General features: G+C 32.9%; 1 protein-coding gene across 1 annotated transcript in view; it reads left to right on the top strand.

Annotated features, from left to right (window-relative positions):
* The window catches only part of LOC118194773 (uncharacterized), a 414,199-nt gene that overhangs the window by 309,659 nt on the left and 88,393 nt on the right, over positions 1–16,147 (top strand). Inside the window, exon 2 of the mRNA XM_085824136.1 lies at positions 2,192–2,397. Within this exon, the coding sequence (XP_085680262.1) occupies positions 2,192–2,397 (206 nt within the window). The remainder of the gene's footprint in view (positions 1–2,191; positions 2,398–16,147) is intronic.

Raw genomic sequence — 16,147 nt, 5'->3', positions numbered from 1 at the left:
GTTAATAATAATAATCTAATAGAAGAAATAAAACACCTAAATAATATACTCGTAGAAAATCAAATTCCAAAACTCACAATTTCAAATACCTTAAAAAAGGTTGGCACTGAATTTATCTTTTAGATAGCTTGTATACAGTGATATGATATATTTTACCCAAACCTGAAAATAAGGTAATTTTATGGAAAACTAATGCAAGTAATCTAATGTCAATATGTAATCAAGCTTCTCTTGTACCTTGGTTTCCTGGTCAGATATTTTAAAAGTTTATTAATAAATATGTATTGAACTGAATTACTGACAAATTCTTTCTTTCCTATTACTTAAAAAGGGACCATTTTCAATTTCTGTAAGATGCATTAAAGCTCAATTGCGTGAAGACTTTCAACTGAAACATTGCAGCCAGTATTTACAACTTTTAAAGCTGAGGGTTCATCATCTTGGATGACTTATATTTTTTAGTTCATGGTAGCAAAGAACGACACCATGATGGTCACCTAGTAGACTTCATTTCGCTCATTCATTCCCTTGCCCTTCACCATTTAGTCACCAGTGAAAACTATACTAGAAAGCGCGGGAATTCCTGTTGTTTCTTTACACTGAATTCTGATCTTAAGTCTCTTTTCCATTTATCACCTTGTTTTCCCTTTTTGGTAAACTTATAGTCAAGCTTGATCTAATTTTCAACAACCCTATTCGGAAGGCATTTTTCTTCCATTCCTATCCCCAGTGGTCCGAATACGATAGGTGTTTGCATGTTTACGTTTTCCTTTTCCTGATCGATTTTTATTTTTTTAACCTTTTTTTGTTTTTAAGTTGATCTAGGGAGTTTGAATTGGAGTATTTTATTTAAATATTTTTCAGCTTTTTATAAAACTTTATTTTTAAGATTTTTTAAAGAAAATGTATTTGTTCTCGTCGTTATTATTAAGAGAAATTTAGCTCGTTGCTAAATATACAGTGGCTCGCAAAAGTGTTCGTACACTTATGATTTTCATTGAAATAGGACTCTATCCATTAAATAAAATAAACTTTCTGAATGAGATTTTAATAATACAATCTATAATCAATTCGTAACAAAATTACATGAAATATTTTTAAAATGTAGAGAAACTTTATTCTTAAGAAATTAATAATCAAACAATGACAAACATTTTATATCACAAAAGTCTTCGTACACTTCAAAAAAATCTTGACATATTAGTAAATATTTTCATTTTTCGTTAAATTAATATTTAGTAGGATATCCTTTAGCATCCACAACAGCTTTTAAACGTCTGGGAATAGATTTTACTAGTTTTTTTTTTTTTTTTTTTTTTTTTATAATTTCTGTAACAATGTTCATCCATTCTTTCATCATGACAGTTTTGAATCTGCTTTTCGTTTTGATGTAGTGTTTTCGTACTCTAGCCTCCAGTTCTTTCTAAATGTGTTCTGTGAGATTTAAATCTGACGACTGAGGTGGTGTTTTCAAGTGTGTGATGTGTGCTTTCGCAGTGTAAATGGTTAGAACACCCGACTAAGTAAGTGGACTATTCATTGTCCGAATCGTGGTATTGGTTTATTGCTGTTATTTGGTGCGGATTCAATTCACAATACTTTCTGACTCGAAAAATGCTCCGTACAGAGGCACACAAACTAAAAATGACTCTGTCAACAAATCGTTTCTACCGGGATTTAGACAACTGATTTTCGTACATATCTCTGTTCATCTTTTAAGTGGGGAAGAATGTAAAGAATTTTTGTACTTTCCCATGCATTATTTCCTGTGGTAATTGTTTAGAATGTCCAAACGGTAAGCAAAAAATCCTTGGTTCGAGTTCCAGCGAAGAAATAATTTATTTATCATGTTTCCCGGTTCTGAAAAAAATAATGTTATCTTACAATCTCAGTTGTACAAACTGGTTCTTTATTATATAACGATCAAAAAAGATTTTGCTCAACAGTAATTACATGTGGCATAGAAATTATGACAAGCTCAGATATTATTTTTTATGGATTTGCAGTACATTACTTGCTTCAAATTCAGTTAATAAAATCAAATATGTCGGAATCTAAAAAGGTTAAGATTTCCCTGTCCGACTCTTAATATACCCGCCATCTCTTCTGAGTACGTAATCAATAAAATAACTTTGTTGTCAAAATAACCTGTCCACCGATATCTGATTTTGTTTCTTTTTCAATTTTTCAGGTGCAATAAGTTTAAAACTCATGAGCCTCGATGTTCCGAGCGCTGTGATGCAAGGCGACTCCATCTGGCTTAACTGCACTCTCGATTTAGAGTCGGACGACCTCTATTCTGTCAAGTGGTACAAGAACGACGTTGAATTTTATCGACATCTTCCCCAAGACAGTCCTTCTGGACAAAAGTACGACATTCCCGGAGTCCATTTGGACGTAAGTGAGACTCTTTTGTGTTCTATGACGTGACAAATGGCTTCAGGGACGTCCTTTTCGATATTTTCTGGCACAGACGAAAAGAAAAAGGGTGAAATACCAGTTGACCCATGGCTTGCGTTCTTCCTTCATGGGGCTTATCTGAAACGGCTTGTATGGCATTGTAAGCGTCTCGTTTCTTTTTTCAGTTTCAATTCTTCCCTGTTATGAATCACCGTCATTCAGGAGCAATCCTCCGTAAGATATATGTCTTCGAGTTTTTGATTTTGCTGGCAGACCGAAGATAATAGCTGTGGTTTTCGACTTGACCTCAATTCAACATAAAACTTTTCCCATAAAATAAAATGAAAAATTTATTTTTAAAAGCTGTCCACATCATGGTAATTTTTATAAGGATGCATTTAACTGAATAAAAAAAAACTTTTGTCGAAGAAAATAAATTCTTTAGCTTAGAACTCTTGTGATTTTGTTTTCCCTTTTCAAAACAAATGATGTTTTTTTAAATAAAGTCTAAAAAGCTACATATTTCTCATTTTGAAATCAAATGATAAATCGTTGGTACGTATTCTGTTGCAATCAGTACATTATTTAAATAACGAATCTATTAAACATAATTAAGACAAACTCAAAATTACTCAACCCATTTCTATAAATATACAAAAGAAACTTCTAGGATTACTTAGCTGTTTGTCAAATAAAAAAATCGTTAAGTTAAAACTTTAAGAAAGCCCAATTAGACCTTTCTTTCACTTTTCTTCTTTCTTGTTAAAGATAAAATTAAAATATTTTTCTGCATTTGAGATAAATAAATTAAAACAAGAGTAATATAAACCATTGTTCTCCAATAGTTACAGTGTAAAGCAGTCCATTAATCTGCGCAATGCCAGATATGGAGGTTTCTTTATTATGGAAACTGCTCATAGCTGGACCACGGTTGCGTATTATGAAGAGACGGAAAGTTACAACCATGCTTTCTCGGGGATTCGAACCTAGGCCCTTCGGCATCGCGGTCAGGCTTCCCTAACCACTATACCGTCTGAGCATAAACCATGCATAACCATTCATTCATAATATATAAACCATTCATAAGCAAAAATAAGTGAAAAGAAGTTCATGATACAAAGTCACATTTGCAAAGGGCTGAATAAGACGACAAAAGGGCTTAACATTAATATCAAATTTAATGAAAGTGATATTAGCCTAAAGAATAATAATTTTCCTTAATGTATTAAATAATAATAATTTTAATTTTTCTCTAATTTTAAAACTAAATACACCTGCACATATTTTAACTTCATATTAAAGAGGTTTAAAGTATCATCTAAGCTAAAATCCAAAATATAAGTTTTATGAATGGATGCTTTTCAGCTTTGTCATATTTGTTTTACTTTGTTATTTTATTTCTTTGTAAGGCTTTCTTTAATTTAAATAACCAGTTATTAGTCCAAAGGGGCTAATAATTGGGACAACCAAAGAACTATTGTTTTCGTTTTGCGATTTTTCGTTGAAAACTTTAAAAGGCTGTATCACTTTTCAAATCGCTGCCACCAAATACTATCGCCCTGTATTGTATTTGAAGATATTAAATAATGAAGAATCTGCAGAAATATATGTATGTTTCTCGCATTGTGGTAAAACGACGGTACCTAGACCCCTTCAATTTTGAATGACGTAATCCTGCTGCGAATATGGGCATGTGAAAGCCCAAATTTGAAATTTGGAGTTTGTTTTATTATCGATTTCATAGTTGGTAAATCTTTAACGAATGTTTGATTAACAAACTCACCGATTTAAAAGCGAGCAATGGCAACACTCTACGGGGAAAAGAAAACCTTTTTATCTTCATCGCGTGGCAAGTTGTATCGGAAATTCTAAAGACATGCTCATTTTAAAATTATTTTTCCACATTGCAGTGCAGTGAACGTGATATTTAATAAATAAAAGTAATACATAAAAAGCTAAAGAAACACCCATTTTCCCCCTTAATTTAAAATCTGAAACCTTTCAGAATTGTTTAACCTTATTATTATTATTATTATTATTTTCAATCTTAACTGTCACATCATTTTTCCCGTTTTTCTCGATAGAATGCAAATGAGTCCGCGTATGCCATGAGCGTTTGAGATTGTTAAGGAACAGCGTGTTCTGCCTCTTGAAAAAGGCATTACTAGGTTTACTCTTCTAAAAATAAGAGTTCCTGATTTCGGCCTTGTATTATACTTGCCAACAATCAAATTCATGCCGGTGAAGAGGTAGCCAACTTCGCGTAAAATTGCTCTGTGCAAGCCTTTAACTATTAGTTATTTAAATTTCGCTTTACATTTGAATTTATTCTTTAAGCTTCTCATTTTAAATGCTGGCAGACTTGTAAGCACCAGGTCTGCCTACAGTTCATTGTATCAAGTTTTAAATAAAGGGTATTTTACACCCTTCTCAAGTTCTTTCATAATTCTGACAAAGCGATAAGTCGCTAAACGTCTACCAAAAGGTTGGTCACAGTTTCCATTAAGACTTAAAACTTTATGTCTTTATTGGACTCTACTTAATGCTTTGACTAAGAACTGTAGAGAATCGTTCTCTAAAACACGAAATTTCAATTTTATGGTCAATATTTATTATTTTCCTTCAAAGCAATTTCTGTCAGACTGCAGTGCCCTTTGTCAAAGCCTGTTTTGAACTCTTTCCGTGAAACATCATCAGAATTCTCAGCAAAATTTCTGTTATTGCAAGAATAAACTGAAAAATGGATATCATGAAGCGGCAATTTTAACTGTAGAAATTACATGATACCATTCGATGTGAAAACAGAGCGTAAATATTATATATACACTGGTGTGCAAAAATTAAGGACGAAGTCGAAAAATTAGCACATCAGCTGAACAAAGAGGCAGAGCGCACAGAAAGACCAATCAGGAGATTAAGTAAGGTGATGTACGGTAGCACATGCGCAGATATGCAGGTAGACGTAATGGGGGAGTGTCTGAGTAGTATAAAGCATGTTGTCGGTGTAAGATCAGTATTTCTGGCAAAGAGATTGCACGCCGTATAGCAGTTAAAATCACACCGAGTTGCTGCCTCAGCGAGAAATGGCGAATAATCAATCTGTTAGACGACATCTGGATGCTTTTACCCGAGGTCGAATCATTGGGAAGTTGGAGGAAGCCCGCAGTGTGACAAGTGTGGCTGCAGAGTTCGGAATTGCTCACAGCATCGTTTCACGACTTTGGAGACAATTTCAAAGTACAGGAACAGCTATCCGGGGTTTTAGTAGTGGTCGTCCACGAGGAACCACACCCGCAGATGATCGGTATATTGCCTTACAGGTCGGAAGAAACAGGCGGCAGACAGCGGGAGAAATCGCTAGACACACGACACAGGCGACTGGACGACCGATATCGCGTTTTATCGTAGCCAGATGACTGCACGGTGGTGGTCTGTTTGCACGACGCCCTGTACGGTGTGTACCTCTAACGCCTGCCCATCGGAGAAGGCGTTCTCTGTGGTGCCGGGAACACCTGAAATGGAGATACAAAGAATGGGGACGAGTACTCTTTACAGATCAGAGCAGATTCAGTCTGAGTAGCGATTCTCATCGCATACTCATCTGGAGAGAGCGGGGAAGCCGCAATCATCCCTCGAACATCATTGAAAGAGATAGGTATGGAGGTGGCGGTGTTCTCGTTTGGGGAGGCATCATGCTTGGTAGTCGTCCAGACCTTCACATCTTCGACGCAGGTTCAGTCAACGGGACCCGTTATTGTAATGAGATTCTTCTTCCATATATGCGTCTTTTTAGACGCGCTATGGGTCCACAGTTCCTTTTCATGGACGACAATGCACCATGTCATCGCACAGTAGCTGCCGAACAGCTCTTAGAGAGTGAGGATATTGAACGTATGGATTGGCCGGCACGATCTCCGGATCTCAATCCCATGTATGGGATTTTCTAGGCAGACACTTGGCATCTCGTAACCACCAGTAACGATTCCGGAGCTTCGATTGACGCTGTAAGACGAATGGGCAGCAATGCCTCAACAACTCATTGACACCCTCATTCTCAGCATGGACAGACGCTGTGAAACCTGCCTAGCAGCCAGGGGAGATCATATCCCCTATTAAAGACCGGATGTTTCTTGCTGGGCACCCATCACAGGGATGTTTTGGCCTTCAGTCGCATTGCGCTCCATGCTACTTTTTCAAGAAAGCTTCTTTTTATCCCTCTGATTTCTCTTTTAGTAAGTGTTGCTTATATTACTCATGTCCTTACGTATTGGGGATCTTACGGTATTAAATGTGTTGATTTGGAAAGCTTTTGTGCAAAGTTATATTGAAAAAACCGTCTCGTCCTTAATTTTTGCACACCAGTGTATATGTGGGATTTTAAATCCATAGCTTAATATTTTTCCTCGCACGCTGTCTAAATTTTAGCTGTTGACTGCACGAGTGAAATTGATAGAACTTTCGCCTCTTTGTTTTTAAGAGAGGAGTCGCAAGATGATATAGATGTGGTATTAAGAGATGTAAGATGTATTAATAGATGTAAGATGATATAGATATTGTATTAATAGATGAACTATATTATATATGTATTAATGTTTTATTAAATGTGTTTTGTTTGAACATGAATTGTGATTTCGAAACTAAAGAACCCACATATATATATGCTGAAATTTCGCCAAAATGTGGGAAAAAACTTGAATATTACAATAGGTTTATAGTCGTAATGCAGCGTACCGAAAAAATTCAGTTTATATGTTTTTTTTTTATGAAATGCTTCATGCAAACGCCGCTTAACTTTCTCTACTAGTGATTTGAACAAATTGGTAAAAATTCATAATGAGTAATGCCAGGTCAGTTCAGTTGACGATGAATAGAAACACCTGGTCTTTATGAATGGTTAACATGTATTGTCATGCATTAACTAGATTTTTTAAAAATTATTTAAACCATTTTTTATATTTTCCTGTTACAATACAATACATTATTTAAACTTATATAAGTTACATGCAAGTAACTAGAAGTAAAAAAATAAATACATTTGCATTACAAAAATGTTCATAAAACCATAGGGTTCTTTGGAGTTCCTACATAAAATTGAGCATCATACGAAACCTTTATAAAACTTTTATAAAATTGAACATCATCGAAAAAGTTATAATTTCTTAATCAAGGTGTTCAAATCTTCTGATCATGAAAGAAAGTTTACCATATATCGGAATTTTATCATTATTATTAATTGTGTTATTCACTTAATAGCAAAATTCCGAATTCTGTTCAAAATTCATACGTAAAGACAATACTTCAAATTTTGTCTTCCGGAACTACAACTGTTAAAACATTATTGTAAATATCAGCAAAATTATATTTTTAATGTGCGTAAAATTTCAGTGTCTTTAGGCACCATTTCCACATAATGGGCGTGGAGCTGCATCTGCCAACTATTATTCTGATTCTACAAATGCGCAAAAATTAGATACTCCATTGACATGCCTGCTGACCCTGCCTTTGAGCTGTGGTTAGCTATGTAGTAGATAACATCTCACTGGTTGGACATAATAGCTTGAAGCAAAACAGCATATGAGCCGTCCAGTTAAAGTAGATTCATAATTTTACAAATTTTAAAAACAAAATGTCTTTGTTTAATACAGAATCTCTTGAAAGAACTGACATTAGCTGGAGGAAAGGGAAATGAAAGGAACAATTAATATACGTTGAGTTTAGGTCTACTTTGGTATGGTTGTTATAGGTCTTTCTTCATCCTTCTGAACTCCATTCACTAAGTTCCTGAATGGTTTCTGGATCTCAAATATAGATCCATATTTTATCAGCTATGCGATTTTAAGAAGGACTTGCCTTGAGAAACAAAGTCTCTGCTGTTTTCGATACAATTCGCTATACTCCAAGCAAAAATAATTTTTCAGAATTTTTTGACAGGAACCACATCGCATTGAAATTAAGGATTTCAACATAGATTCAGGAATATACCTGTTAAATGATAAGACCTAGGCACCACATTTTTGACTTGCTGTTGCCCATTAGTCTAGTTAGAACGAGATTCACCTTCCACACATGTTTTGCCTTCTCCAAACATCTGCACGGCTCAAAACATTAGTTTTTAATATATAGTACTGTCACGAAAGTACTGTTATTTAGTACTGTTGCAATATTTGTACTGCAGAAATAGGCACCACATTTCTATGTACCACATACAACATTACAGCACGCCATACCACATTTCAATATGGTGCACAATTCTACTGCAGAAATAGGCACCACATTTTTGACTTGCTGTTGCTCATCAGTCTACCAGAACGAGATTCACCTTCCACACATGTTTTGCCTTCTCGAAACATCTGCACGGCTCAAAATATTAGTTTTTAATATTGTTATTTAGTACTGTTCCAACATTTCTACTGCAAAAAAATATTTAAGGTGACATTTCTCAGTTATATTTATCATTTCGCAAAATTGCCAAAATAATTTTTTATTCTTAAAAAATAAATATATTTGCAAACGATTCTAGAGACATTAGATACATTTTTGGAAGCAGAAAGATTAAAAATTAGCAATCGCTTTCGACGGGAATCGAACCGTGGACCTCTGGAATTCCGGCCCAGATTGCAGGACCACTACACCACGAAGGCACGCTAGGAAGGTGGGAGAAATAACTTACACGATGAACGAAAATATAAATCAGATTGTTTTCAGTTCTTGATAAAAGGCTTTACAACTTCTGAAAGATATTTAGAAGCTATTTATTGCCCGTGCATATTTCGAATGAACTATTCCTGTAGCTTTTTGATCACAAGAGTACTTCTTATGGCATGTAAAGTACTTTTCAAGTGAAATTTTAAATCTATTCGAATAACCGAAGTAGAGAAATAGAGCATTTAAAAGACAGTCGTTAGGAAAATTTAAAAATACATGAATACATTTTCACAAATAAAATTGAAACTGACTAGGTGATACAATAAATTTAGAACAAATTATGAATAAAAACGTTTTTTATGACATTCTGTTAGAAATAAGAAGTTGAATAAACAATAGTAAGTAATAACTAAATAAAAAGTGCAGTCATAAAATTTCAATTTATCTTACATTTCAAAAGGTTTATTAGAAAAGATTCAAAATCATAAATTTCAATATATATATATATGTATATATATGATATAAATCTCTCTCTCTCTCTGTGTGTATAAGATATAAAATACAAAAGCAAACTACTAAATTTAATTTGCAATATCCCCTCCAATTTTCATTTTAATTTTAATCCTAAAATTATTCGCATAATACTTTCTTAGGTGGCACGTTAAGGCAGATACATTTTAGCCAGTAGTGAAGATTTTAATTAAGAACCGGAACTTTTGACTTTATATAAGGCTTCTTCTAAATGCGTGACGCACTTCTACGCTTTCTTGCATCGAAGTAACACGTCGTCTCTCACTTCTCCCTATCATCCATTATGTTACGATATACTAAACTTCTATCAGTTAGGGCCCATGATGTAAATAAGAATTGCTTTATCAAGAAATAAAAATTATATGAGGATTTTACAGCTACGTTTGTCTCCAACTTTCCACTTCCTTCTACTACGTATTCTGTCTATATGCCAGCAACATCTATAACATCTCGCCCATGGTTAAAATGTCATTGGTTTCTTCTCGTTCAAGCATCTTTAAATATTACATGTACACACACATATCTATCTATCTATATATATGTATATATATATAAAACACACATATCTATATCTATCTATCTATATATATATAATATATATATAATTAAATTAGAAAATATCAAAATCATAATATTATAAAAGAAAACGTTAAATTTAAAAGGAATTATTTAAACTGGCTGATTAAAACATTACAAATTGGTATACTATCATCTTCCTTGTTAACTACTGCTCTACATTTAGAAAAAAAACTTAATTATGCATTTATGTCACCGAATCTCTTACTTATGATGCATTTAACAAATATTTCCTTCAAGTGGTGCGTGCATTTAACAAATAACTCCTTCATATCTATATATGTGAAGGAAATATTCATTTAACAAATATTTCCTTCACATATATAGATATGTGTGTGAGCACTTTTCATTTTGTTAAGACATTCAATTCGAAAACAAAAATAATAAACGAACGCCTTTGATGCCTTTAAAAAACGTCGTAAATATCCTCTGGAATTTCAGCAAGACACTGATTGAAAGATAAATGGTAGTAATTAGCAAGCAGTTAGTCATAATCCAACTTTATCTATCCACGTTTTTAGCATTTAAAATAGTAGAGTTTTCTAACACATACCTAAATGAGAATAATCGCTACAATACAAAACAACTTATTGTGCACAGAACGTAATTACTTTGAGTTCTGATTCTTAAAGGGACTCATACACCTTAAAACCCATAGGTTGTTCGAATAGGTGACTATTGCAAGAATTGGGATAACTTATTTATTTTAAAAGCAATTACTACCAACTTTTTACAGCTGACTACATAATATAGCTGCTTTCTGAAATAGTTATCACAAAGTTTGTGTTGCCACAAATATTTTTATTATTTAATCCGCTTTGTGACAACATTTTTCGTCATGTTTCCAACTTGCGCGCACAGTTTAAAACATTCTGTTTCATAATTTAATTCCATATTTAATATATAGCTTTTATAACATTTGGAAAATACTGTGAACCTAAAATTCTAAAAATTTCATGTTAAATTTTTATTTTATTTTGAATAATGTATTTTATTAAAAAATTTTTTAATGTTTTCGTCCATAAAACTTTTCAATATTAAATCTGAGTAGTTAGGAGACTTATCTAAACAGAAGAAGGTTTAAAATAAACCTTTGTACGAGTTCATCAAGCTATCATACGTAACGTAATAATAAAAACGTAATAATAAAACGTAATAATAGAACGTAACATAATAGTAAAATTAGGTAGCTACGTAATAATAAAAACATTTTTTGCAGCTTGGGAGAATAACATAAACCAAACGTAACGATTCACATTTGATACGTAATGATAAATGTAATGATAAAATATGAGATTCACCCTTACAAGATTTTGTTTAGCCTCTGAACTTACACTAGCAATTACGGCTAACAAGGCTAAGGCCTATAAATTAGTTCAGCAAAATGGGAGAAAATATTAACAAGATAGTCAGCAGTAGCTGCATAAAATTATCTTCCGAAACCTGGGCTTAACTTTATTTAATTTGCATTATAATGGGTGTCAATGATGGTAGAAGTAACAGTAAGAGCAAAATGATAAAATAGTTAGTTAATAAACATTAAACTTTGCAACAACATGAAACATCTTAACCCCAAACGAACTATTATTTTCTTTTGGGGTAAAATGATAGAGTTAATTATTGACCTAGGGAAAAACCTGATAATGATTTTACAAGGCAAAGGTTTTCAAATTGAATTTACTCATAAATTTATTGCTTTTATTTTGTTACTTACACCTTGAATTGCTATTATATTTCCCAGTGTTTGATATAATGTAACAGGACTTTTGCAAATATAAAATAGTGCATAAAGCCACTGGTGAGAAAATAAGTAATTCAAAACTTTAGACCATTCTGCCAGCTTGCAGCTGTTTTGAAAAATGAATATACAAGAGATAAGAGTAATTTCATGCAAATTAGCAATATTGATATGCAAATAATGCAGTCATGTCATTTAATTGCAGCAAGCCGGTTTTCGAATTCGATTACCAAAGTCAGAGAACAGATTTATCATCATCTTCCGGAGGGATTCACTGAGACAGAAACCACTGTTGTGATGCATAGATAATTCCAAGCTTCATTTAAATATTAGTCGCAGTTTCAAGATTTAAGTTCCTGCACTCTCGCATTGCGTCTCAGGATTAATGAAACCACGTAGAAATTTAATCTTGGATGTCACTTTAAATTATGAAAGGAGAGGACAGTCATAATGAGAAACAATATCGGGTCGCTTAATTTGGGATCGTTATGTCCAAAAGGCTCTAGAGATAGGGGTAGCTTATTGTGTATAAAGCTTGTCGTAAATGGCGTACATTGCAGCAATTTGAATAACTTTAAAACTTTAGGAGAAAAGAAATGTGTAATTTATTGAACTGCCCAAATTATGAAAGAATGCATTGATTTCATATTTACCATACTTAGCTTCAAACTTTAAGATAAATTTGTAAATATCATTATGATTTTCGAGTAAATTCAGATAAAAGAAGTGAGTGACACGCAACTTAAATTTTCTCGATTCGAAACTTTGAAAGATTTTTTGAATCTTTCGAATTTCGAAACTCTTCACACCCTTCGCGCATCTTTTCGCACTGAAATGATATTGAGGAAGAAAACAGATATTTACCAATAAAAGATCTTAATTGATCGAAATTTTAAAACCTGCACTTAATGAAGATAAATTTAGGAATACAACTTTGAAAATACATCAATATTTATTAAAAAGATTCAAAACAAATTTAGTAACTGAAGTAAATAATTAGAAACCTCGATGTAATTTTTTTTCAATATATTTTTGTAAAATATATTTGAGTAGCAGTTATACTTTTCTATATGTTGCTACACTGCTAGCGCCATTTATTGTGATAGTTGAGGACAACTAGGCTATTGTCCTAGTTGAGGCTGTGCTACTTCCGTACTCAAACAGCTTAGGCTGTAAGAATAAAATGATATTTAAAAAATTATCTTAAATTTTGAAGCTAATTATGGGAAATCTGAAATCAATGCATTCTTTCATAATTTAACTCATTCTAATTGAACATCAAGTTATGATCTTTACAGGTACATTTAATGCAAGCGTGGTATTATGGATCAACGGTGGCGAATATATTGGCTGATGCTAGTAGAAATCTCGAGCTTTACACGCATATTTCCAGCAGCAGCTGACAACAATTGTGCAGCTGCTCCGTTTCTGTCTGCAAGCCGTTACGATAAAATGCATGTTGACGAGTTCTGCGCTCGAGTAGCGATCCATCAACCCTGTACAGTCTCAATGAGCCATTTTCTTTACAAAATATGCTAGATTTCTGTCCTTTCTAATTGCCTACAAATTTTTAACAGATATTTTAGAATCAGCAGCTGGCATGGTTTTTTTCCCTTTCGTTGAGCTCAGGCTGGCAAATGCTTCAGAATGCAGTATAGTTCCTCCGCCTTTGCTTAGATAGCTGAGAAGGCTGTCATCCTCTGGAACCAACTGATGCTTGCAAAGCTTCAAACTCCGTACTATTTTCTCCCTGTGCCAGAACTTGACTTCTTCTACCTCACAGGAAGAATATACACAGATGTCTTAATGGACAGGAGTGGAACAAAGAAATTTAGATGCTGGTATTTTTCTAGAATCATTTTTGGATCCAGCAAGTGCTGAGAGGAGGAAAATTATTTCAACTGTTAGGATAAACATGTATCAAGCACGCGATTCTATACTTCCTTCATAAATTTAGGTTTAGTTTGGCTCATTTGATTATAGAAAATATTCGAAAATTTTCTTCCTAAGGGATGCTATCGTGAAGAAACTTTTAATAAAACTGACTTGTCTACACGTTACACGTGGAGGAAATCACGAAAACACCTCTACACCCCACTAATTCGCCGGTATTCGAACCCCGAATCGAAGAAGAGTTCAGTGTTCAGAACTTTTTTGCTCGGCCGCTGCTTCTTCGTAAAATCGAGCTTGTACCTAACAGACTTGATACCAGTTGATATTAATAATTCAGGTCCACAGAAATGGCAAATATCACATTATTTTTTAATTTAGATTGGATGACACTAAAAGAAATTTTCAGTTCAGAATTTTAGAAGATCTTTAGGCCAGGATTCGAAAGATATGAATGAAGAAAATGCTAGAAGATTCAATTTCAAATTTACAAATCTTTTATATTTTCAGAAAATCAGGAAACTTGAGGCTTCAAGTATCATAAATCATACCTGATTATTAATATATATTAATATAAAAAGTCACTAGATTTACTGTATTATATTTATTTTATATCTGCCAAAGTATCTTGTAAAACTAATAGAGGCAAAAACAAGAAATAAATTTTTTCTGAAGTATTATAGATCCAATGGAGAAATGCGTTTTTGAAAAGCGAAACGAATATATGCACGTAACCAAATACTAAATTGAAAATTAATGAACAGCCTACAGGTTCTTTTCAATATATTATACCCATGCACAAGAGAAAAGAATAGTAATGCTTACAAAGAAAAAACATATATTTGGCGTTGCAAAAAGCACTTTTTACTCAGTTTACCTAACTTGTTTGTATTCTAGTTTAAGGGCAAGCAGTTTTATTTATCAAATATTAAAGTCTAAAATATTCTGTAATGAGAATATTGATACCCCCATATGCATTTTTTAAGATTTTTTTTTACACCCCCCAGCTAGTTTGCTATGAAACTTAATATATTGATCAATTCAAAGAAAACATTTGCATTGCCTTAAGAATGGTTTAACCTATTTTAAGAAATTTATATGTCATGACAGTGTAAGAGCTGTGCTTTATAAGTGGTACATTCGTAAGAAATAAATCTGAAATTCAAAGTTTCCTTTCATTTTAATAATTGAAGCAAAGGTCTTATTTCTAAAGATATGCAGCCTTTCATTTGGATAAACTTTCATGTAGTTTACTATTTTTTACGTGTTTAACCATTTCTATTAAGCATATATTTCCATCACCAGTACTGACTCTCATTTTAAGATATGAATTAAATTTCGGCTAAGGAAAAATTGTTTTTTGTCGCCCACATGTGTATGAAAATATTTTTTTCATTATTTCACAAATATGTATTTGTTTGTTATTAACTCTTGTGAAATTAATTTTATTGAAAGCTGCAATTTTATAACTCATAGGCTATAATACTGTAATTTATTAATAAAATGCTGAATTAAATTTCTTGAAATTCTTATATTTTTATTAACAATTTATTAAAGAATGTTCCAAGAAAGCAGTTGCATCTAGACATTTTTAAGTTTTGTAATTAAGATCCCTTTTGTACGTATTTCTATATTGCATATATGGGATTTAATAAAAGCATTTTATAGTATAATTTGATTATTAAAGTCCTAATTTAGTCTGATCCAACTGATAAATGTTGGTAAGTTTACAATCTATAAATCCAGTCTTCTACTGGAAAATTCTTCTACTTCCAGTCTTCTGTTCCTTTTAGTATGGTAACTCTAGATCCAGATAATTAAATTAAAACAAATTTAAATAGACACGCACGTTTAGTTTTCTATTCCAAATATTCTCCTTCTTAATTTAATTACGAAACGCAACGGTATCCATTTTAACTCATCACAGGCAGCAATTGAAATATTGTAAATTTGTTTAAAGTCATGTAGTAGCTTGGGCAACAAGATTTTGAAAACAGTAGTAGAGGATAATAATGAACTACGCAAAGGAAGCTAGGATGTTACTCCATTGATTTAAACTAAAAAATGGAGAATAATAAAATCATCAAACAAGAGTAAGATATTTTTATGGAAAATGTAATATGCGAGAAGTAAATGGATGCAAATTTAAAGAGCGGCGAAATTTGGATGCACAGAAATGTGAAAAATGATTGTCTGCTGAACTGCTACGGAAAGAAATCATGGATTTAATTTTAAGCGAAAATAAGATTAGAGTCTGCGAAAAGAGGGAAGTGTAAATATACTAAACGGAAATGAGAGCTGTCAAAGACTTATCTGGAGAAGACTTTTTAAGAGATACCTCCGCCTCCCTATTTCCAAAGGAAATAT

Source organism: Stegodyphus dumicola, chromosome 9 (genome assembly GCF_044657685.1).
Source record: "Stegodyphus dumicola isolate Sdum_Otavi_A_Nest chromosome 9, ASM4465768v1".
NCBI lineage: Eukaryota > Metazoa > Arthropoda > Arachnida > Araneae > Eresidae > Stegodyphus > Stegodyphus dumicola.
This window is presented reverse-complemented; position numbering and strand designations above follow the sequence as displayed.